This window comes from Zonotrichia leucophrys, chromosome 1A (genome assembly GCF_028769735.1).
Source record: "Zonotrichia leucophrys gambelii isolate GWCS_2022_RI chromosome 1A, RI_Zleu_2.0, whole genome shotgun sequence".
NCBI classification, from domain to species: domain Eukaryota; kingdom Metazoa; phylum Chordata; class Aves; order Passeriformes; family Passerellidae; genus Zonotrichia; species Zonotrichia leucophrys.
The window spans coordinates 68,881,587-68,906,183 of record NC_088170.1 but is presented as its reverse complement, the minus strand read 5'-3'; the positions used below and the strand labels follow the sequence as shown (position 1 = coordinate 68,906,183).

Genomic DNA, 24,597 nt, shown 5'->3' with positions numbered 1-24,597 from the left:
ATTGGGGCAGTCTCAGCTTCTGTGGGATGCCTCTGCTGGGGCTTCACCACCCCACAGTTACAGATACCTTCCTAATATCCACTCTAAACCTACACTCCTTCCATTTCAAGCTGTTTCACCTTGTCTCAAGCTGTGTCAAGGGAAATACAGGCTGGATACCAGGAAAAAGTTTTTCACTGAAAGAGTGAAGAAGTTCTGGAATAATCTTACCAGGGTGGTGGTGGAGTCACCATCCCTGGAAGTGTTTAAAAAAAGACTGGATGTGGCACTCAGTGACATGGTTTAGTTAAGATGTTGGGGCATCAGTTGGACTTGATCACCTTGAGGCTCTCTCCCAACAAAGTCATTCTGTGAATTCTGTCCTAATGGTGTGGTTTAACCCCAGCCAGCAGCCACGTCCCACACAGCCCCTCCCTCCCCCGCCTGACCACCAGGATCAGGGAGAGAATTGGAAGGGGAAAAGCTGGAAAACTCCTGGTGGAGACAGAGACAGTTTAACAAAAGCAAGGCACATCACAAGCAAGGCGCATCAAGGATTTCCCTCACCATTTCCCATGGATAGAAAGGTGTTCAGCCACCTCCAGGAGAGCAGGGCCGCATCCCACCTCACGCTTACCTGGGAAGACAAAACCCACCACTTCAAATGCCCCCCTCCTTCCTCCTCCTTCCCCTCACTTTGTATCCTCAGCATGATGTCACATGCTCTGGAATATCCCTCTGGTCAGTTCTGCTCACCTGTCCTGGCTGTGTCTCCTCCCAACCTCCCAGGTACCCCCAGCCTCCTCGCCAGTCTGGCTGTACAGAAAGCAGAAAAGGCCTTGGACTGTGAAAGCTCTGCCCAGAAATACCAGAAACATCTCTGTGTTATCAACTCTCTGTTCAGCACAATTCCAAAACACAGCCCCACACCTGCCACTGTCAAGAAAACTAACTCAGAACCCAGCACACCTGTCAGCTCCATGCCCTTGTGCAGAGTCTGTCTCCAGCTCTCCTGTAGACTCCTAAAGTACTGGCAGGTGCTCTGAGGTATTCCCAGAGCCTTCTGCTTCCCAGGCTGCTGGGATGGAGCTGTCACACAGCCCTGGCAACCAGGCAAGAGAATATTTGTAGCCTGGCCATGGGAATGATGTTCAGGGAGGCTGCAGAAGGACAGACTGTGAATATCTGAGTGTATCAGAGTCAGGCCAGTGCATCCAATGTCAGCAGAGCATTTCTGTTGGAAGCAGAAACGTGTGTAGGTGCTGGAGCAGCAGCAGCTGCAGCTGGTGGGATTGATGAAATGATCAAGGAACCCACCAGACCCTGTTAGCTGATCCTGACATGCCATGCTGCAAGGAAGTAAATTTGGGAGAAAGTCTGGGGAAACTAAAACAACTGTCAACCACTTTCAGGGGGAGTATGAACAAACTCTGTAAATAAAAATAGAAAACTTCTCCTTTCTGTGGAATTCACTGTTTCTAAGAAAGGGCTAATTTATGCCTGGATATATATTGCAGGTGCACTCCTGGGGATTCAAACTCTCCTTCCTCCAGGGAGAAAACAGAAGGAATGATTCAGCTGACTGTTCTAAGATTCTGCATCAAGATAAGCTCTTGCTCCTTCGTCAAACATGCCTCCAATATTCAAAGTTTTGTAATAAATATACACAGGAGTTTTGAAATAAATATACATATGCAAACATGAGGCTGGAGATGCTGAGCTCCAAGGGGCAATCAGAGCTTATGCATGCACTGAATTTTGTAGGACTTGAGTATTTTCTGTCATTAAGGAGGGCAAGGACAGAGGAAGTGATTTGGGAAAGAAACTCAAGCCAGCTCACCTGAAAATTAATCACTTTTGAATTAATCTGAAAACTAACAAACAGTTGAATAAGAAAGATGAGGGAGATTATTGAGTATTGAAACTCCACACATGACCTTTCAAAAAACCTCTGGACAAACACAGGTGTGGTCTAAATCCCCAGGAAAATTTACTCAAAAAGCTTCTTGCAAAATCCAACAACTGCCTCTTCCTGGAGAGCATATAAACCCAGAGAGTTTGACACTTCAGCAGAGGCATTTGAGACTCCTCTGCTCTTTGGGGCTGCAAGCAGAATCCTGTGCCACTCCTTCTCACGGTAGGCTGTTTTCTATGAATGTATTATATTAGATATTAACTTAGTTAGATCTATTTTAATCTCATGGAGTGGGTCATGCAGAAGGACTTTTCAGACCTTTCTCTCCTTGATTTGGGGCAGATACAGCCATGCTTTGCAGATTACTGTAAAAAGTCCCGACTGTTAGTGGCAGTTCTCTGTTTCCAGCTCATTGGTCACCACATTCCTGATCTAGGGCTGAACAAGAGAAAAAGGACCAGATACCTTGGGTCTGAGCAGGGCTGTGTGCAGCTCAGCATCCTGAATCCAGTGTAAATGGAGAGAAGTGGGGCAGGGAGAAGAACAAGACAAGGGCAAGTGTGCAAGGTGACCTGTGAAGCCTTCAGCAGTGCTGAGCTCAGCCCCTGGCCAGCCCAAGGTGGGCTTTGTGCTTTAGCGGCTGTGGCAGCTTTGTGTGCCAGGAACCCTTTGAACTGCCTGCCCCAGCTGCCTTATCCCAAATGCTGATGATATTAAATGTCTGCAATGAGTGTCTGGCAATGCAAATGGAAGCATCTCTACTCTCCCAAAGCCAGTACTGCCTCTGAAAGGAGACAAAGCTCCTCGTGTGTTTGCCATCATCCCAGGGAGCTTTTCAGCAGTTTTCTCAAAAAGGAATGATCTTACTGCCTGGTGAAAATCCCATCAGCACTGAGAAAGACAGCACAGGACAGGTGGCTGTCCAAGAAATTCCTGCAATGGTGCCTTTGCCTGTCAAGGGAAATCAATCAGCAAAGCTGAAGATGGGCATCAGCAGGAATCCCAAGCAACCAGGGCAAGAGCTGCCCCTCAGGGCTTGCATTGTAGCAGCCACTGTGCTGATAAGATAGAGGTGTTATCCCTCATGCTTGCTGCTGCCATCTGCTTGGCCCCTTCATTTGCTCCCTCCATGTGCCTGCAAGTTCAGAGTCTGGGCTTGGATGACGTGGAAATGCAAGGTGAGCAGCAGGACACCCATGGCCCAATGTCAGCTGAGAGGCAGGAGCCCAGGTGGATGATTTGGGGTTCAGTATTGGGTCTGACTGGAAGAGCTGAGTGTCTGTGTGAACCTGGATGGGGCCAGAGAGCTGTAGGCAGTGCAGCATTGCTGTTCTTTGCCTGCCCAATGGCCCATGAGATTGAAGCCCAGCTCAACATGGCAGGGGGCTGAGCAGAGTCTGTGCCCAGCTGCAGGTGTGTGCTGTGGGAAGGTGCTGAGAGCAGGAGGGAGGTGGGCAAAGGTGACCTTGTCCCAGGGCTGTGCCTCAGTTGCAAGATCCCTTTGCTGTGAGAGCTGATTGTAGTCCTGGTGGGTTTGGCTCCTTCTTCCTACAGGCTGAGTGCTCCCACTGCTGCCTCTTCTAGGCACCTAAACCCTATTTTATGTTCCTCTCTTATTGCCCTGGTGATTTTTCCACATGCAGGTGGACAGAAATTACTCCTTTCCTGGTCTCTCACAATCCTCTGCTCTGCCAGCTCTGTCCCCCTGCACCAAAAGGCTCCATGCCATGACCTGCTCTCTCCAAGCTGAGTGTCCCTCTGCATTTGCCTTCCAGGGGAGGAAGAGCCCTTCACTGAAATCCTGCCACCATGCTGGGGCTGCTGCTGCTGCAGGTGTTGGCCAGCTGCCTCTGGCTGGGACACAGCGAGGTGGTGACACCCTTTGATAGCTGTCCTCAGTTTTTCTATGCGGGGATTCCCCCAAATGATGCCCTGAATCCAAAGAACCCAGCCTGGATCTGTCAGCACTTCAGCAACTCATTTCGCTATGCCACCCTGTACGACATAGACAGGAGAATTCCAGTGTACTCTGCTTACAAATACCAGCCTGGATTTGGCAATAGCCCTCATTTGTGGTGGTTTGTTGAGCCTCAGGTAAGTGTCTCTCTTACATCACGTCACATCACATCACATCACATCACATTACATCACATCACATCACATCACCCTCCAGCCACTCAGAGATGAGCTGCAGCATTCAAATTACCGCTTCTATTTCCTAAAACCCTCCTACACACATGCAAATTGACACACTGGATGGGAATTTCCTCATGGAACTTCAAACAGCTCCACCACATGATTCCTCTGGTTCATCTGAGACATCAGCAGGAGCATGAGATGAATCACATCCCAAAGGTGCCCAGCTCTCTGCCTACACCTGACAGGAACAGCAAATCACATTACTTGGCATGACATGACAAAGTCAAATGCTTCCCCTCCCTGTGCCCTGCTCTGCTGGTTGACCAAGTGATGGGGAAAAGGCATCCAGGAGAGGCAAAACTTGAGGGACCAACAGTCCTGCTGGGATCTGAGCCCCACTTTGCCCTGAGCTGTTCTGCATCTCTGACAGAGCTTATCTGCTTCCAGTGAAGTGTCAAACAGGCTTTGTGATTGGTGTGAGAGAATTGAGGAGAAACTCAGAAGGGAGTGAGATGGCCCAGGGAAAGCCTCGAGAGAAAAGACACTGGAGATGAGAGGGTCAGGTTAACTGTGCAGGGATTTCTGTTGTGACATTTCAGGCAGCGCAAAGTGAGGAGCATCAGTGTTGGTCCAGTCACAAGGGTGGGTTCTCCATCCATGGGCAGTGACCCTTCAGCACCTGTGGCTGAGGCTTGGTCCAGAAGGATCCTGCAGACAGACAGAACTCCACAAGCTCTACAGCCCTCACAAATGTCCTTTAGACCTCGAGTAAGATAGGCCAGACCAATTAAGGAAAAGAAGAACAACACATTCAGGACCTTTCTGTGAGCAGAGTAGGGGGAGAGATTTTGGTGAAAATGTGCAACGTTGTAATGTTCCGTTCCAGAGGAAGGCAAAATATGCTTCCCTAAAAATGAACAATAAGGTGTTGAAGTTATGAAAAAAAAATAACCATTTGCACTTGTTACTCACATGCATATGAGCAATTAATCTGGTCCTGCACCACTGCAGCCTCCATGTTAGGGAGGGATAAAAACTTCTGTCTTTTTGTAGAATCACAGAATCATAGAGTGTTTTCTGTTGGATGGAACCTTAAACATCATCTCAGTCCAAACCCCCACATGGGACAGGCCTCTTGCCATTAGACCACCTTGCTCCAAACCCATCACTGGCCTTATGTTCCTAGACCCTGGACACAGGATACCTGAAAAACCTTTGATTTTGGTCACTTTCTCCAGAGGCCTTTTTGGAGTATTTAATTTCCTTAGGACTCTTTTGGGATTACAGGCTCCTCTCTGAGGCTGATCATTTGTAATTGCTTTTCAGCAATGCTGCAGAAAATTCTCCCTGGCCCAGATCAGCTCTGAGACACATTCCCAGCACTCCTGTAACAGATTCCATTCACATTGAGATCTCTTTGCCTAGTGAGCAAAACTGTTCATCCTTGAGTGAAGTGTAGCCCTCCCATGGATAGCTCAGCTCCAGGACATATTTCCTGACACATCTCCCTGTGCATGGGGCTAGAGTAGACAACGTTTGGTGTTCCAGGACTGCACTACACCTGTAGCAACCCCACATAAAATCACAGAATCACAGAATCACAGTGTGGTGTGAGGGGATCCAGGGAGAGCCCAGGGCAGATTAGGGCTGTGGAGACAGGAGGAAAAGGAAGCAGATTTGGCAGGGGAGATGAATCACCAAAATCACCTTTCAGTCCTAGGAGTGGAAATGCTCCTTGTCTCGTGCATGCATCCATGCTCCCAGCACAGGCTGCAGGCTGGATCACAAAGGTCACAAATCAAACTGAGAGCAGTCAGATTCTGAGCTGCTTGCTCTTTAAAGCTCTTGTATTCATGCAGAATGTGCATGTGTATGATTTCTCTCAGACTCATACATTTTCATACACTGAAAGGACAAAAAATGGGATCTCGACCATCAGAGACTTCTGCTCCAGGGTAATCTCCTTAATTATATGCACCCTCAGTACTGACACCTTTTTCTCTTCTTACCCTCTCAAGCTTATCAACCCAGCTTATTCCAAGGACATGGCTACAGAGATGTACATCGAAAAAACTTACCATATCACTCTACAGCAAATTGGCCAGAATCAGGCTATCACCCAAGACTACCAAAACCTCCAGGGTTTGGACCGTGGTCAGTTATGCCCCATTGTCCACCAAAGTGGCGACAACAACAAGACGGCTACCTTCACTCTCACCAACATAGTGCCCCAGAACAGCATACTCCTCGAGGGTGCCTGGAAAGAATATGAGAAGAAAACGATGGCTCAGAATACCCAGGGCTGTACAACCACCTACGTGATAACGGGTGCTGTGCCTGGGGACAACTACATCTCCAATAACAGGGTTAATGTACCCAGCCACATCTGGTCAGCTGCCTGCTGCTTGGGGGATGAAAAACCCACGAAGGCTTGGGGGGCCATTGCTGAGAATAACATGAATGAGGTGACGGTCAGCAGCCTGGGGGAGCTGGAGGAGGAGTTGTCCAAGCTCTACCCGGGCAAAACAGTTACTCTGTTTGATGATGCCTGTCCCCGGGAATAAGCATCCCAGCCCTATTGGAAAAGGGTCGGTGGCTTTTCCCACATGTCATAGAGTCCCAGAATCACAGAATAGGTTGGATTTGATGGGAATTTAAGCCCTAAAAATTGTCTCACTCTGACCTGCCTGCCATGGGCAGGGACACCTTCCATTAAACAAGCTTGTTCCAAGCCTGCCCCAGCCTGGCCTTGAGCCCTTCCAGGGATGTGGAAGTAAAACAGCTCTGGGTAACTTTTATTTGTACCACAGCCTGCTCACTGTAATTTACTGCTTTATAATATCCCATCTAACCCTGCCCTCCATCAGTGTGAAACCATTCCCTCCTGTCCTCTCACTCCATACCCTTGTCAAAATACCCTCTCCAGCCCACTTGGAGACCCTTGAGGTACTGGACCCTCAGCAGTCTTCTCCAGGCTGAACATCCCCAGCTCTCTCACCCTCTCCCCAGAGCAGACACACTCCAGCCCTTGGAGCACCTTCATGGCCTCCACTGGACTCCATTCCAACAGCTTTGGATCCTTCTTATGCTGTGGGCCCAGAGCTGGAGGCAGCACTGCAGGTGGGGTCTGAGCAGAGCAGAGAGGGACAAATGTCCTGGTCAGAGTCTGTGCTGCTTCCATCTCTGGTGTGTTTCCAGCTCTGTCCCTCAGGGCACCTCCTGCTCTGCTCAAAGGCACAAAGATGTGGGCAGAGCCTCCAGCTGCTTTGCTTTGCTGCCCATGTCAGGAGAGAGCTCTGAGGAACGAGTCCTCTCCTCCTCAGCGTCCCCAAGAGTGTGCAGCTGACTTGTCCCTCACCTCCTTAGCCAGGCTGTTGCACCAGGGAGCTTCAGGGTGCCCAGAGATCCTGTCTGGAGATCTCCATGTCTGGAGATCCCCAAAGCCCAACAATACATGATTCTGGACAACCTGCTCTAGCTGATCGTTCTGCAGCCTGGAGTCTGGACTAGAAGGTCATGAGAAGTCCCTCCAAAACACAACAATTCAGTGATTCTGGGATCCTGGCACATGCTTTTTGTTTGCTTGCTTTTGAAAGTGCACCTTGAGAGCAGCAGCTGTTGTATCAGACAGGCAGGCTTTGGCATCAGATCCATAGAGAGCCTGGAGCAGCCAAATCTGAATTCCTGTGCTGCACTCCTTGGACACCTTCACGCTCTGCTCTGCTTCTGAAGCTTTTCTGCAGATTGATGGGAAACTGATTTGGAGAAATGTATTCAATGGTTGTCAAAGATCAATGTGTGCCCCATCATGGAGTTTGCAAGAGCTTACAATAAAAGGGATTTGCTGCAGTGCTGGATTGCAGGGTCGTGTCTTCTATAAACCACAATTTGTTTCTAAGTGACATTTCTACACCCACCAGTAAAGTCACAGCGCCCAGAGCATCCTTGCAGAACATTGGGTGTGCAAATGCAATCAGAGGATGCCACAACACCCACACAAGTGTCAGCATCAGGCACCAGTTATTCTCCTGTGAATGGCATGAACCGAGTGTGCCAGGGTGCCAACAGCTCTTACAAGATACCTCCATTGATCTAGGATCAAGACTTCCAACTTTGATTTCCCAAACTTTGACGATCCTTTGGAGGTGTGGGCCTTGCATGAAAGAGTTCAATGGGTTCTTTGAGTTCAGGACTGTGGGGCAATGTCCCACTTTTCCCCTGGGTGTGTTTGTACACTGGGTCATGCAGCACTGTGGAGTTGGGGGACACTTTGGGGGTCTTTGATGGTTTATGGCCCCTTCTAATGATGTGACCACTGCTGCCCCTGCTTTGTTCTGTCAGTTGGGCCTTATCAGAAAGGAGGAATTTGCTCCACCTCCACCAGATCTGCTTCCTTTTGGCCTACTCCCTCATTCTGGCTAAACCCCACTTTGTTTAAGACATTAGTCCCAGGTTAACAGAGACAAAAGAAACCACAGGACTCAACCAGCATGTTTAAATAAACTTTGGTCTAACACACTTATGGATATTTCTGGTTGTAACAAAGAACTCGTCATTCTGTTATTCCTGGACTTTTGGAAACAGAAGAAAATTTGTCCAATTTAGTTTGAGTGAATGAATGGTCATTGAATGACAGAATATTTTGGCTTGGAAAGGAACCTAATGACCTGCCTACATCCGTGCCCTCCCATAGGCAGGGACACCTTCCACTATCCCAGGCTGCTCCAAGCCACAGCCAGCCTGGCCATGGACACTTGCAGCCATGGGGCAGTCTCAGCTTCTCTGGGCAACCTGTGCTGGGGCTTCACCACCCCACAGTAACAAATATCTTCTTAATATCCTTTCTAAACCCACACTCCTTCCATTTCAAGCCCTTTCAGCTTGTCCCAATGCGGTGGATTAACCCCAGCCAGCAGCCACGTCCCACACAGCCCCTCCCTCCCTTCCCGACCACCAGGATCAGGCAGAGAATTGGAAGGGGAAAAGCTGGAAAACTCCTGGGTAGAGATAGAGACAGTTTAACAGGGAAAGCAAAGGCTGTGCAAACAAGCAAGCCACATCAAGGAATTCCTTCACCATTTCCCATGGATAGAAAGGTGTTCAGCCACCTCCAGGAGAGCAGGGCCCCGTCCCACCTAACAGCTACCTGGGAAGACAAAACCCATCATTCCAAATGCCCCCCTCCTTTCTCCTCCTTCCCCTGACTTTATATCCTCAGCATCATGTCTCATGGTCTGGAATATCCTCTGGTCAGTTCTGCTCACCTGTCCTGGCTGTGTCTCCTCCCAACCTCCCAGGTACCCCCAGCCTCCTTGCCAGCCTGGCAGTACAGAAAGCAGAAAAGGCCTTGGACTGTGAAAGCTCTGCCCAGCAATACCAGAAACATCTCTGTGTTATCAACTCTCTGTTCAGCACAACTCCAAAACACAGCCCCACACCTGCCACTGACAAGAAAACTTAACTCAGAACCCAGCACACCTGTCAGCTCCATGCCCTTGTGCAGAGTCTGTCTCCAGCTCTCCTGTAGACTCCTAAAGTACTGGCAGGTGCTCTGAGGTATCCCCAGAGCCTTCTGCTTCCCAGGCTGCTGGGATGGAGCTGTCACACAGCCCTGGCAACCAGGCAAGAGAATATTTGTAGCCTGGCCATGGGAATGATGTTCAGGGAGGCTGCAGAAGGACAGACTGTGAATATCTGAGTGTATCAGAGTCAGGCCAGTGCATCCAATGTCAGCAGAGCTGTGTTGTTGGGAGCAGAAACACGTGTAGGTGCTGGAGCAGCAGCAGCTGCAGCTGGTGGGATTGATGAAATGATCAAGGAACCCACCAGACCCTGTTAGCTGATCCTGACATGCCATGCTGCAAGTCAGCAAATTCAGGAGAAATTCTGGGGAACTATAACAAGCAACAGTCAGCACATTTCAGGGTGGGTGTGCACATACCCCATGAATAAAAATAGAAAACTACTCTATTCTGCAGAATTCCTTGTTTATAACAAGGGGGAAGTTATGACTGCAGGTTATATTTATATATTGCAGGTGCACTGCTGAGGATTCAAACACTCCTTTCTCGTGGGAGAAGACAGAAGGAACAGTTCAGCTGCCTGTTCTGAGACTCTGCACCAAGGTAAGCTCTTTCTCCCTCCTCACCATTGATTCCAATATTCAAAGTCTTTCCTGACTTTCTGAAATAAATATATATGTATATATGGACAAAGGCTAGGCTGGAGTTGCTGAGCTCCAAGGACCAATCAGAGCTTATGAATGCATTGAATTTTGTAGTATTTTGGTATTTTCTGTCAGTCAGGAGGGTATGGAGGGAGGGAATGATTTGGGAAAGAAATTCAAGCCAGCTCACCTGAAAATTACCATCAAAGTGTTGAATAAGAAGGAAGGGGGAGATTATTGAGTACTAAATCTTCACCTAGGAACTTCCAGAAAAACCTCTGGACAAACAGAGGTGTGGTCTGAATACCTGAGATAATTTATTCTAAAGGCTTATTGGGAAATATAACGACCTCTTCCTGGAGAGCATATAAACCCAGAGAGTGTGAGACTGCAGCAGAGGCATTTGAGACTCCTCTGCCACTTTGGGGCTGCGAGCAGAATCCTGTGCTGCTCCTTCTCACGGTAGGTTGGTTCCTATATATTTATTAAGTTAGGTATCAAATTACTTACATAAATTCTAATTTAATTGAGTGGGTCATGCAGAAGGACTTTTCAGAAGACCCTTCTCTGCTTGATTTGGGGCAACTTTGGGCATGCTCTGCAAAGTACTGTAAAAATGCCAACCTGTAGTTGCAGTTCTCAGTTTCCAGCTCATTGGTCACCACATTCCTGATCCAGGGCTGAGCAAGAGAAAAAAGGACCAGATACCTTGGGTCAGAGCAGGGCTGTGTGCAGCTCAGCATCCTGGATCCAGTGGAAATGGAGAGAAGTGGGGCAGGGAGAAGAATAAAACAAGGGCAAATGTGCAAGGTGACCTGTGAAGCCTTCAGCAGTGCTGAGCTCAGCCCCTGGCCAGCCCAAGGTGGGCTTTGTGCTTTAGAGGCTGTGGCAGCTTTGTGTGCCAGGAACCCTTTGAACTGCCTGCCCCAGCTGCCTTATTCCAAATGCTGATGATATTAAATGTCTGCAATGAGTGTCTGGCAATGCAAATGGAAGCATCCCTGCTCTCCCAAACCTGTGCTGCCTCTGAAAGGAGACAAAGCCCCTCGTGTGGTTTCCATCATCCCAGGGAGCTTTTCAGCATTTTTCTCATAAAGGAGTGATCTTAATGACTGCTGAAAATCACATCAGCACTGAGAAAGACAGGACAGGTGGCTGTCCAAGAAATTCCTGCAATGGTGCCTTTGCCTGTCAAGGGAAATCAATCAGCAAAGCTGAAGATGGGCATCAGCAGGAATCCCAAGCAACCAGGGCAAGAGCTGCCCCTCAGGGCTTGCATTGTAGCAGCCACTGTGCTGATAAGATAGAGGTGTTATCCCTCATGCTTGCTGCTGCCATCTGCTTGGCCCCTTCATTTGCTCCCTCCATGTGCCTGCAAGTTCAGAGTCTGGGAATGGATGACGTGGAAATGCAAGGTGAGCAGCAGGACACCCATGGCCCCAAGTCAGCTGAGAGGCAGGAGCCCAGGTGGATGATTTGGGGTTCAGTATTGGGTCTGACTGGAAGAGCTGAGTGTCTGTGTGAACCTGGATGGGGCCAGAGAGCTGTAGGCAGTGCAGCATTGCTGTTCTTTGCCTGCCCAATGGCCCATGAGATTGAAGCCCAGCCCAGAATGGCAGGGGGCTGAGCAGAGTCTGTGCCCAGCTGCAGGTGTGTGCTGTGGGAAGGTGCTGAGAGCAGGAGGGAGGTGGGCAAAGGTGACCTTGTCCCAGGGCTGTGCCTCAGTTGCAAGATCCCTTTGCTGTGAGAGCTGACTGCAGTCCTGGTGGGTTTGGCTCCTTCCTCCTACAGGCTGAGTGCTCCCACTGCTGCCTCCTCTGGGCACCTAAACCCTGTTTCTGGTTTCAGCCTTGTCATCCTCATGGTTTTTTTCATATCCAGGATGAAAAAAATGACTCCTTTCCTGGTCTCTCACAATCCCCTGCTCTGCCAGCTCTGTCCCCCTGCACCAAAAGGCTCCAGGCTGTGACCTGCTCTCTCCAAGCTGAGTGTCTCTGTGCATTTGCCTTCCAGGGGAGCAAGAGCCCTTCACTGAAATCCTGCCACCATGCTGGGGCTGCTGCTGCTGCAGGTGTTGGCCAGCTGCCTCTGGCTGGGACACAGCGAGGTGGTGGACTCCTTTGATAGCTGTCGTCAGTTCTTCTATTTGGGGACCTTTCCAAATAATGCCCTGAACCCACAGAACCCAGCCCGGATCTGTCAGCGCTTCAGGAACGCGTATCACTATGCCACCCTGTACGACAGAGACAGGAGAATTCCAGTGTACTCTGCTTACAAATACCAGCCTGTAGAAAAGCAGAGACCTCGAGGATGGTGGTTTCTTGAGCCTCAGGTGCGTGTCTCTCTTACAGCATATCACATCACCCTCCAGCCACTCAGAGATGAGCTGCAGCATTTAATTTACCATTTGTATTTCCTAACACCCCTCTAAACACATGCTAATGGACACACTGGATGGGAATGTCCTCATTGAACTTCAAACACCTTCACCATATGGTTCCTCTCATGCACCTGAGACGTCAGCAAGAGCATGAGATGAATCACATCCCAAAGGTGCCCAGCCCCCTGCCTTCACCTGACAGGAACAGCAAATCACATTACTTGGCATGACATGACAAAGTCAATTGCTTCCCCTCCCTGTGCCCTGCTCTGCTGGGTGACCAAGTGATGGGAAAAAGGCATCCAGGAGAGGCAAAACTTGAGGGACCAATAGTCCTGCTGGGATCTGAGCCCCACTTTGCCCTGAGCTGTTCTGCATCCCTGGCAGAGCTTATCTGCTCCCAGTGAAGTGTTAAACACGCTTTGTGATTGGTGTGAGAGAAGTGAGGAGAAACACAGAATGGGATGAGATGGCCCAGAGACAAAGCTTCATGGTAAAAGGCGCCGGGGATGAGAGGGTTAGATTAACTGTACAGGGATTTCTGGAGGGGCATTTCAGGCAGTGCAAAGTGAGTAGCATCGGTTTTGGTCCAGTCACAAGGATGTGATCTCCATCCATGGGCAGTGACCCCTGAGCACCTTTGGCTCAGGCTTGGTCTAGCAGGATCCAGCAGACAGACAGAACTCCACAAGCTTTAGAGCCCTCACAAATGTCCTTCAGACAAACCTCAGTAAAACAGGCCAGGCCAATTGCAGAAGAGAAAAAGAAGTAATTCCTGTCGTTGGTAAGGACAGAGCAGCATTTGGGGGAAGGTGAGACAGAGAAGGAAGCCACATGCCCTACTCCAAAGGAAGGCTAAATATGTTTCTCTAAAGATGAACCAAATGATGTTAAAGTTATGAAAAAATCATCTTTTCATCTTATGCATAGGAACTCAAGCACCTAATCTGGTCTTGCACCACTGCAGCCTCCACGTTCTCTCCTTTTGGTAAATCATAGAATGGTTTATGTTGAAAAAACCTTAAAGACCATCTCAGTCCAATTGCCTTGCATGAACCAGGCCACTTGCCATTAGACCAGAATGCTTCAATGCCTATCTAACCTGGCATTTTCCTCCTGGACCTTGGACCCTAGCCTTCCAAAAACCCTTTGATTTTGTTGATTTTCTCCTGAGTCCTTTTTGGAGTATTTAGTTTCCCTAAAAAAAAGCACAGTTTTGGGATGACAGGCTCCTCTCAGAGGCAGATCATTTGTAACTTCTTTGCAGTGAAGCTGCAGAACATTCTCCTTGGCCCAGATCAGCTCTGGGACACATTCTCAACACTGCTGTAACAGATGCCATTCACATTGAGATTTTTTTGCCTATTGAGGAAAACTGTTCATCCTTGAATGAACTGTAGCGCTCGCAGGGAAACCTCAGCTCCAGGACTGATTTCCTGACACTTCTCCCTGTGTATGGGGTTACAGGAGGCAACCTCTGGTGTTCCAGGACTGGGCTACACCTGTAGCAACCCCACATCAAGTCACAGAATCACAGAATGACAGCGTGATGTGAGAGGATCCAGGGAGAGCCCTGGGCAGATTTGGGCTGTGGAGACAGGAGGAAAGGGAAGCAGATTTGGCAGGGGAGGTGAATCACCAAAGTCACCTTTCAATCCTAGAAGTGGGAAATGCTCCTTGTCTCATGCATGTATCCATGCTCCCAGCAAAGGCTGCAGGCTGGATCACAAAGGTCACAAGTGCAACTGAGAGCAGTCAGATTCTGAGCTGCTTGTTCTTTAAAGCTTTTGTGTTCATATGGGAGGGTCATGTGTATGACTTCTGTCAGATCCATTCATTTTCATACACTGAGATGACAAAAATTGGGATCTTGACCATGTGAGACTTCTGCTTCAGGGAAATCTTCTCCATTACTCTTATTCCCCACTCTAACATCTCTTTCTTTTCCCCTGTACAGCTCACAGGTAAATGTAGTCTTAAAGAGATGGAAACAGAGTCATACCTCAAGGAAAAATGCAAAATCTCCTCAGATGATATCAAAAAGAGCCAGGCAGTGCTTGATGACTACAAAGGACTGAAGGGTTTGGTCCATGGCCATTTGAGTCCCACTGGCCATATGGATGACGATGTGAGTAAAATGGCTACCTTCACCCTTACCAACATAGTGCCCCAGGACAGCATTCTCAACAACGGCCAGTGGAGGGTATATGAGGATAAAACAATGAAGAAAAACACCAAGGACTGTAAAACCACCTACGTGATCACGGGTGCTGTGCCTGGGAAAACCTACGTATCTGATGAAAGGGTGAACAGACCCAGCCACATCTGGTCAGCTGCCTGCTGCCTGGGGGACGAGGAGCCCCAAGACTCTTGGGGGGCGATTGCTGAGAATGACAAGAACCAGGTGGAGGAGCTCAGCCTGGGGGAGCTGGAGGACAGGTTGACTGAGCTCTACGGTGGAACAGTTACTCTGTTCAACAATGCCTGTCCCCGGAAAAGAGCCTCGCGTAATCATTAGAATAGGCTCGGTGGCTTTTCCCCCATATCATAGAATCACAGAATCACAGAGTGCGTTGGTTTGGATGGGACCTTAAAGCCTTAAAGATCATCTCACTCTGACCTGTGTCCATGGGCAGGGACACCTTCCACTACACCACCTTGTTCCAAGCCCTCCACAGCCTGGCCTTGAAACCCCCAGGGATGGGGCAGTAAAATAGCTCTGGGTAACTTTTACTCGTACCACAGCCTGCTCACTGTAATTTACTGCTTTATAATATCCCATCTAACCCTGCCCTCCATCAGTGTGAAACCATTCCCTCCTGTCCTCTCACTCCATACCCTTGTCCAAAGACCCTCTCCAGCCCACTTGGAGATCCCTGAGGTACTGCACTCTCAGCAGTTTTTCCAGGCTGAACATCCCCAGCTCTCTCTCCCTCTTCCCAGAGCAGACACACCCCAGCCCTTGGAGCACCTTCATGGCCTCCAATGGAATCCACTCCAACAGCTTTGGATCCTTCTTGTGCTGTGGGCCCAGAGCTGGAGGCAGCACTGCAGGTGGGGTCTGAGCAGAGCAGGGTAGAGGGGGACAAATGTCCTGGTCAGAGTCTGTGCTGCATCCTTCTCTGGTGTGTTTCCAGCTCTGTCCCTCAGGGCACCTCCTGCTCTGCTCAAAGGCACAAAGATGTGGGCAAAGCCTCCAGCTGCTTTGCTTTGTTGCCCATGGCAGGAGAGAGCCCTGAGGAATGAGTCCTCTCCTCCTCAGCTGTCCCCAAGAGTGTGCAGCTGACTTGTCCCTCCCCTCCTTAGCGAGGCTGTGGCACCAAGGCGCCTCAGGGTGGCCAGAGATCCTGTCTGGAGATCTCCATGTCTGGAGATAACCCAAAGCCCAACAATACATGATTCTGGACAACCTGCTCTAGCTGATCGTTCTGCAGCCTGGAGGCTGGACTAGAAGATCCTGAGAAGTCCCTCCAAAACACAACAATTCAGTGATTCTGTGATCCTGGCACATGCTTTTGTTTGCTTGCTTTTGAAACTGCACCTTGGGAGCAGCAGCTGTTGTATCAGACAGGCAGACTTTGGCATCAGATCCGTAGAGAGTTCGGAGCAGCCAAAGCTGAATTCCTGTGCTGCACTCCTTGGACACCTTCATGCTCTGCTCTGCTTCTGAAGCTTTTCTGCAGATTGATGGGAAACTGATTTGGGGAAATGTATTCAATGGTTGTCAAAGATCAATGTGTGCCCCATCATGGAGTTTGCAAGAGCTTACAATAAAAGTGATTTGCTGCAGTGCTGGATGGCAGGGTCACGTCTTCCATAAATCACAATTTGCTTCCCACTGAAATTTCTACAACCACCGGTAAAGTCACAGTGCCCAGAGCATTCCTGCAGGACATTGAGTGTGCAAATGCAATCAGAGGATGCCACAACACCCACACAAGTGTCAGCATCAGACACCAGTTATTCTCCTGTGAATGGCATGGACAAAGTCTGCCAGGGTGCCAACAGCACATGCAAGCTGTGTCACTTTCAGAGGTGCCAGCTTGGCACTGGACATCTCAGCTCAGGAGCTGTTGTTCATTGTCCTGCTGGGTCTCACTGCCCATCCAGGACCAACCTGTTTGGGGCTGCACTAAAACACAGGTTCTGGTGGAGGTGCAGAGTGAGGCAGCCCCATGCAGGTGTCTCCAGGTGTGCTGGTGTCCCAGCTGTGACCACAGCCAGCAGAGCTCCAGGCCTGCCTCAGCTGAATAAAGAGCTGCACCCTGGCCAGTGCACCTGAGTTTGGAGCCCTGGGCTGGCTGATGTGCTGCAGCATGCTGGGCAACAGGCATCCCCAGCTGGGCCAGCAGCCAGAGGCCAGGCCCATTCCCCAGGGGCAGCTCTGGGGGCTCTGCACACCTGAGCACAGGCCCCAGGTGCCAGGGCAGACACGGGGCACGGCCTGGCAGCACCATGGAGTTCTGCTCCTCTTGCCTCCAGCTGCCATGGCCACAGCAGCAAGAGCCCTGCCTTGTGCCAGCGGGGCTGCACACACCCCTGGGAGAAGATGTAGCTTTTAGGAGAGCAAAGTGAGCACATCACTCTCACTGCCTTTGCTGGACAGCTCCTGCCCTCCCTGGTCCTCTGCCTGGATGGATTTTTTCTGCTGGGATCAAATGCTGACACAGCCCCTGCAGGGATGAAAGCATCAGAGTGATTTCAGGCTGAGGCCCCTCTGCAGACACCTCTGCTGTACCTCAGGCTATGGCTCCCTCTGACTTGCTCACCCACCTCTGCACACTGGCGGGGGATTGGGACCACACTCATCCTCAGCATTCCTCATGCCATGTCTCTCTGCCCCAACTTTTCAGGTTCTTGAGCCACTGGCTGCTTGAACAACTGTCATGGTTTGACACTGGTCAAACACCAGGCACCCACAAAAGCTGATCACTCAGCCTCCCCTGTCACTGCCAGAAAGAGGAGAGGAAAAAAAAAAATAAAAGATTTATGAGTTGAGATAAGGACTCAGACTAATTCTCCCAAAGGCACAACTTGTTCAACTTAGAGATAGAAAATGAGTTTATTACAGACACTATCAGAGGAGGATTATGAGAAGTAAAATAGCCTTTTTAAAACTCCTTTTTTTCCCTCAGCCCTTCCCTCCTTCCCACCAACAGCACAGGAAGACAGAGTGAGGGGGGCTTGGTCAATACATCACCCAAGGTTCTCTTCCAATGCTCAGGAAGAGGAGTCCCTCCCCTTGTGCACTGTGGGGTCCCTCCCATGGCAGACAGTTCTCCTTGAACTTCTCCAGTGTGGCTCCACTGTCACTAGCAGCAGTCCAACCAAAACTGCTGCAACAGGAGTCCCTCCCGCAGGCACACAGACCTTCCCAAACTGCCCTGGCCTGGGTCATCCTTCCATTGGGTGAAATCCTCCCAGGACAGGCTGCTCCAGCAGGGGTCCCCTCTCTTCACCAGGTCTCCCAATGGATGTCAGCATCCACCCACTCCAGCGTGGGCAGCTCTGAAATGGGCTGTGGGTGGATGTCTGCATCCCCTATGTATCCTCATGGGCTGTGGGTAGATCTCTGCATTCCCCATGGATCCCCATGGGCTGTGGGTGGATCTCTGCATTCCCCATTAATCTCCAGGGGATGCAGGGGAACTGCTGCTTCACCACAGTCACACCATGGCCTACAGAGGAATCTCTACCCTGGTGCCTCGAGCACCTTCTCCACCTCCTCCACTGACCTTGATGTCTCCATGTTGTTTCCCTCACATGTTCTCAACTCCTCCTAATCTAAGGCTGCAATTCAAACTGCACACGCCACTTTGCTTTGATTTTCCACTTAAATATGTTATTGAAGTGGTTTTTCCAACATCTCTAACTGGCCCAGTTGTGGCCAGCTGCATGTCCATCTTCAGAGCCATCAGGGACTGAATCTGCCAGACAAGGTGGAAGCTTCTAGCAGCTTCTCACAGAAGTCACCTCTGTGGCCCTTCTGCTACAAAAATCCAGCCTGTGCAAAATCAACATACCAAGCCCATCAGTTCTAATCAGTGCTGGGTCACTGGGGAAGAGCCAGATGCCTGGAGTTTGGCCATTGAGACACCCATCCACAAGAAGGGCTGGAAGGAGAATCTGGGGAACTAGAGGTGTGTCCACCTGACCTTGCATCCCAGAAGGGTTTTGGAGCAGATTGTCCTGAGTGATGACAGGATGCATCCAGGAGAACCAAGGCATCAGTCCCAGCCAGCAGGGTTTTAGGAAAGGCAGGTTCTGCCCGGGGAACTGTTGGAAGCCTGGATGTTGAGAATTTTAAACCGTCTGTGTTGAAAGGTACAGATCCTCCAGGGAACACTGTATTTGACCTGAGGCTGTTGAGAAGGCTTCCAGAATTGATTGGTAGCTCTGAAATTGCAGGTGTATAGTTTGAATAAAAGTATGCATCAGCAAAGGGTAAAACGCTTAGGGTTTAACATTTTTGAATATAACAATATATATAAAGCTAAGGGAGTTTTTTGGGTACTGGCTAGTTGTTTTTCCTCACCTTCTTCGTCACATGAATTTGGGTTGTTTTATGAAATCTGTTAGAAAAGTCTACATTATGGACTTTGAGTAAATAGTTCTTGTGCTAAAAGTAAAAGTAATTTACGTGTCATTTCTTAATTGGATAGTTTAGCCTTAAAATAATTGGTTGAGAAATATGTTGGCCATTTTGTATCTTGTTAGTAGAATGCCACAGAACTCACACTTTGTAAGACTGTAGCACTGATAAGAATTAATGAAAACTTAAAATCCAACACGAGAAACACTCTCTCCTGCACCTTTCATCCCAAACCTTACAAGTAAGAAAAGAAAATAAGGACACAATAGCAAACCTGATCTCATTTCATGACCAAATGACCGGCCAGTGGATAAGGGGGGAGGCTGTGGAAATGTCTACCTGGACTTCACCAAGGTCTCTGGCACAGTCTGCCACAGCATTCTCCTGGAAAAGCTGTCAGCCCTGGCCTTGGAGAGGTGCTCTCCTGGCTGCCTGAGGAGCTGCCTGCATGTCCAGGCCCAGAGAGCCTTGGTGAGCAGTGCCACATGCAGCTGGCATCCGGCCACAAGCGCTGTCCCCAGGGACCAGTGTGGGGCCCGGTCCCGTTGAAGATCTTTCCTGATGATCTGAATGAGGGGATGCAGGGAACTCTCAGCAAGATCACAGATGGTGCCAAGTTTGGAGGGAGACTCAGCTGCTGGAGGGCAGGAAGGCTCTGCAGAGGGATCTGGACAGGCTGGATCCACGGGCCGAGGCCACCTCTGCAGGCCGTGCAGAGCAAGGCCATGGAGCTGCTGAAGGCCCTGCAGGGAAAGGCCTGTGAGGAGCAGCTGAGCCAGCTGGGGTTCTTTAGCCCAGACATGGGGCTCTGAGAGATCATTTCTCTCTCCAGCTCCCTGAAAAGGGGGTGTAGCCAGCTGGGGATCCGCATTTTCTGCTGGACAACCAGCGAGACAATGAGAGGGCAAGGCCTCGACCTGCAGCAGAGGAGATTCTGGTGGCACATCAAGAGGAATTTCTTCACATAAAGGGTGATTCGTCATTGGAATGGACTGCCTGAATATGTGGTGAAATCCCAGTTCCAGGAGCCTGGATGTGGCACCTCAGTGCCATGGTCCATTTGACCATGGTGTGATTGGTCCAAAGGTGGACTCCACGATGCCAGAGGCCTTTTCCAACAGAAATAATTCTGTGCTTCTCCCAGGGAGCCAGCTTGGAGCTGAGCACAGGGCTGCCCCAGCTCCACAAGCATGCTGCCAGGCACCTTTCAGCTGGCATTGCCTCTGCTTTCTGCTGAGCCTGCTGTGAATGGGCAATAGGGATGGAGTCTTTAGCTGAGCCCAGAGCTGCTCCATGCCCTCGGTGGGGTGGGAAGCGCCTGAGTTCCCTGGGAAGCTGCAGCTGCACTGCCATGGCAGGGTAATTTTGCAGTTTGCTCTGTGTCTGTCCATCTTTGGGGAGAGCTCTGGGCTCCAGTGTGGCACAGGGATTTTTGTCAGTTGGGAAAAATTATCTTTGCTGGGAATTGTGAGGAGACACTGTGACCTCTAGCCTTTCACTGCTCAGGGTTGGATCAGGCAGCTGGCTAATCCCATTTCCAGTAACACCAATGGTTCACAATCTGTGGACTGAACATGTTGCCATGTGCTGTCTCAAAAGAGAAGGTAACAGGAGAATCAAGACAGTGGCGTCTTCCGACCTCTGCTTGAGAGAGCAGCTAAGCAAAGATCCTTTGGTCCATGGGGGAAACAAACTTCCCTGTTTGGCAACTTTTATGAGGTTATATTGTAAAGTTACAGCTCTGATTTCTGAGGAACTGCTTATCTGTTGTATATCTGTTGTATATCTGTTGTATATCTGGGTGGCTTCCTGTTTACACTCCCTGCAATGAGGTTCACACTTCCTGTACCTGGGCAAAATGTCCCTTGCTGATGGGCAGCAGCACTTTGGCATAGGAATATCAGCCAAGAATCCCTGGGGGTCAGGTCAGCAGGTGTTCAGAAATGCTGCAGCCCAAGGGCTGTGCCCCACACGTGAAGATACTGCAGAGAACATTGTGGACGATCTGCTCTAGCTGATTGTGCTGCAGCCTGGAGTGTAGACTAGAAGATCTTTAGAATTTACTCCAAAGCACAACAATTCAGTGATTCTGGGGTCCTGGCACATGCTTTTGTTTGGTGGCTTTTGAAACTGCACCTTGAAAGCAGCAGCTGTTGTATTAGACAGGCAGGCTTTAGCATCAGACCCATAGAGAGCTTGGAGCAGCCACAGCTGAATTCCTGTGCTGCAGTCCCTGGACACCTTCATGCTCTACTCTGCTTCTGAAGCTTTTCTGCAGATTGATGGGAAACTGATTTGGGGAAATGTATTCAATGGTTGTCAAAGATCAATGTGTGCCCCATCATGGAGTTTGCAAGAGCTTACAATAAAAGTGATTTGCAGCAGTGCTGGATAGCAGGGTCATGTCTTCTATAAACCTCAAGTTGCTTCTGAGTGAAATTTCTACTTCCACCTGTGTAGAAAGCGAAAGGAGACGACCAATCCTTTAATCAGCATCGAACTCCGATTTATTGATCCACCAGGCACATTTTATAACAGTGTTAATAAAGCTCATACATATTGCAAAACCTGAGCTCATCATAGGTTACCGATTAGACATTAATCCCTCCTTTTGTTTTCAATACCTGTGGTTTGTTGTTGAAACCAAGATTTGTTTTCTCACCCTGATATGAATGGTTCTCAAGGCCTCCATGTTTGTCACTTTTGCTTTCCCATAACTTATCCAAGGACAAGATATTTACCTATTATGAAAAAACAGCCTGAGAACTCTGCTGTTTATAGAAATGTGCCTGAGAACCTTGTTGTTTACAGAAACAAGTTTCTGATTCTGTTGTTTACAGAATCAGGAACTGCTGATTACAGCTGCCTTTTACTTTTCCATCAGCTGTACATTTTCATGGCCTTTTTTCCTTCAAGCCATGTCTGAGCAAAATTCTCCAACACACCAGTAAAGTCACAGTGCCCAGAGCATCCTTGCAGGACATTGGGTATGCAATTGCAATCAGAGGATGCCACAACACCCACACAAGTGTCAGCATCAGGCACCAGTTATTCTCCTGCGAATGGCATGAACCAAGTGTGCCAGGGTGCCAACATCTCTTACAAGATACCTCCATTGATCCAGGAACAAGACTACCAACTTTGATGTCCCAAACTTTGATGATCCTTTGGAGGTTGGGGCCTTTGCATTGAACAGTTCAGTAGGTTCTGTGAGTACAGGATTCTGTGGGTTTTCCCCACTTTTCCCCTGGGCGGTGTTGTACACTGGGTCATGCAGCACTGTGAAGTTGGGGGACAATTTGGGGGTCTTTGATGGTTTATGGCCCCTTCTAATGATGTGACCACTGCTGGCCCTGCTTTGTTCTGTCAGTTGGGCCTCATCAGAAAGGTGGAGTTTGACCCACCTCCACCAGATCTGCTTCTTCTTGGCCTTCTCCCTCATTCTGGCTAAACCCCAATTTGTTTAAGACATTAGTCCCAGGTTAACAGAGACAAAAGAAACCACAGGACTCAACCAGCATGTTTAAACAAAATTTGGTCTAACACACTTCTTCTGGACACTTATGGTGGTAACAACCAACTCATCATTCTATTATTCCTGGACTTTTGGAAATGGAAGAAAATTAGTCCAGTTTAGCTTTAAATGAATGAATGGCCATTGAATCACAGAATATTTGGGGTTGGAAAGGACCTTAATGACCAGCCTACTTCCATGCCCTCCCATAGGCAGGGACACCTTCCACTATCTCAGGTTGCTCTAAGCCTCAGCCAGCCTGGCCATGGACACTTGAAGCATTGGGGCAGTCTCAGCTTCTGTGGGATGCCTCTGCTGGGGCTTCACCAGCTCCACATTCACAAATACCTTCCTAATATCCACTCTAAACCTACACTCCTTCCATTTCAAGCTGTTTCCCCTTGTCTCAAGCTGTGTCAAGGGAAATACAGGCTGGATACTAGGAAAAAGTTTTTCACTGAAAGAGTGAAGAAGTTCTGGAATGATCTGCCCAGGGTGGTGGTGGAGTCACCATCCCTGGAAGTGTTTAAAAAAAGACTGGATGTGGCACTCAGTGCCATGGTTTAGTTAAGATGTTGGGGCATGAGTTGGACTTGATCATCTTGAGGCTCTCTCCCAACAAAGTCATTCTGTGAATTCTGTGAATTCTGTCCTAATGGTGTAGTTTAACCCCAGCCAGCAGCCACGTCTCACGCAGCCACTCCCTCCCCCACCTGACCACCATGATCAGGGGGAGAACTGGAAGGGGAAAAGCGGGAAATCTCCTGGGTGGAGATAGAGACAGTTTAACAAGGAAAGCAAAAGCAAGGCACATCACAAGCAAGGCGCATCAAGGATTTCCTTCACCATTTCCCATGGATAGAAAGGTGTTCAGCCACCTCCAGGAGAGCAGGGCCCCATGCCACCTAACAGCTAGCTGGGAAGCTACAAAACTCATCATTCCAAATGCCCCCTCCTACCTCCTCCTTCCCCTGACTTTGTATCCTCAGCATGATGCCTCATGGTCTGGAATATCCTCTGGTCAGTTGGGCTCACTTGTCCTGGCTGTGTCTCCTCCCAACCTCCCAGGTACCCCCAGCCTCCTTGCCAGCCTGGCAGTACAAAAAGCAGAAAAGGCCTTGGCCTGTGAAAGCTCTGCCCAGCAATACCAGAAACATCTCTGTGTTATCAACTCTGTGTTCAGCACAACTCCAAAACACAGCCCCACACCTGCCACTGTCAAGAAAACTAACTCTGAACCCCGCACACCTGTCAGCTCCAAGCCCTTGTGCAGGGTCTGTCTCCAGCTCTCCTGTAGACTCCTAAAGTACTGGCAGGTGCTCTGAGGTATCCCCAGAGCCTTCTCCTTCCCAGGCTGCTGGGATGGAGCTGTCACACAGCCCTGGCAACCAGGCAAGAGAATATTTGTAGCCTGGCCATGGGAATGATGTTCAGGGAGGCTGCAGAAGGACACACTATGAGTATCTGAGTGTATCAGAGTCAGGCCAGTGCATCCAATGTCAGCAGAGCTGTTCTGTTGGGAGCAGAAACACGTGTAGGTGCTGGAGCAGCAGCAGCTGCAGCTGGTGGGATTGATGAAATGATCAAGGAACCCACCAGACCCTGTTATCTGATCCTGACATACCATGCTGCAAGTCAGCAAATTTGGGAGAAATTCTGGGGAAACTAAAACAATGTCAACACATTTCAGAGTGGGTGTGAACAAACTCCCTAAATAAAAATAGAAAACTTCTCTTTTCTGTGGAATTCACTGTTTACCAAAAGGGGCAACTTCATGACTGGGTATATAGTTAACCTATCCTGACATACCATGCTGCAAGGCAGCAAATTTGGGAGAAATTCTGGGGAACCATAACAAACAACAGTCAGCACATTTCAGTGTGGCTGTGCACATACCCCCTGAATAAAAATA

At 49.4% G+C, this 24,597-nt stretch overlaps 2 protein-coding genes across 3 annotated transcripts; both read left to right on the top strand.

Moving 5' to 3' along the window:
- The first annotated feature begins 3,703 nt into the window (after positions 1–3,703).
- LOC135458603 (endonuclease domain-containing 1 protein-like) lies at positions 3,704–6,597 on the top strand. Its single transcript, XM_064733833.1, has 2 exons — positions 3,704–3,988; positions 6,052–6,597. Exons 1-2 carry the CDS (start codon positions 3,704–3,706, stop codon positions 6,595–6,597), a joined length of 831 nt encoding a protein of 276 aa, XP_064589903.1.
- A 3,166-nt stretch (positions 6,598–9,763) lies between these two features.
- Positions 9,764–16,376, top strand: LOC135458181 (endonuclease domain-containing 1 protein-like). 2 transcript variants are annotated; one of them, XM_064733176.1, is made up of 4 exons: positions 9,764–9,958; positions 10,071–10,158; positions 12,213–12,531; positions 14,537–16,376. In XM_064733176.1, exons 3-4 carry the CDS (start codon positions 12,247–12,249, stop codon positions 15,095–15,097), a joined length of 846 nt encoding a protein of 281 aa, XP_064589246.1. In that variant the 5' UTR covers positions 9,764–9,958; positions 10,071–10,158; positions 12,213–12,246; the 3' UTR covers positions 15,098–16,376. The 2 variants fall into 2 exon arrangements, with proteins under 2 accessions (XP_064589246.1, XP_064589254.1); XM_064733184.1 differs by lacking the exons at positions 9,764–9,958; positions 10,071–10,158 and adding an exon at positions 10,536–10,661.
- Positions 16,377–24,597: the final 8,221 nt, after the last annotated feature.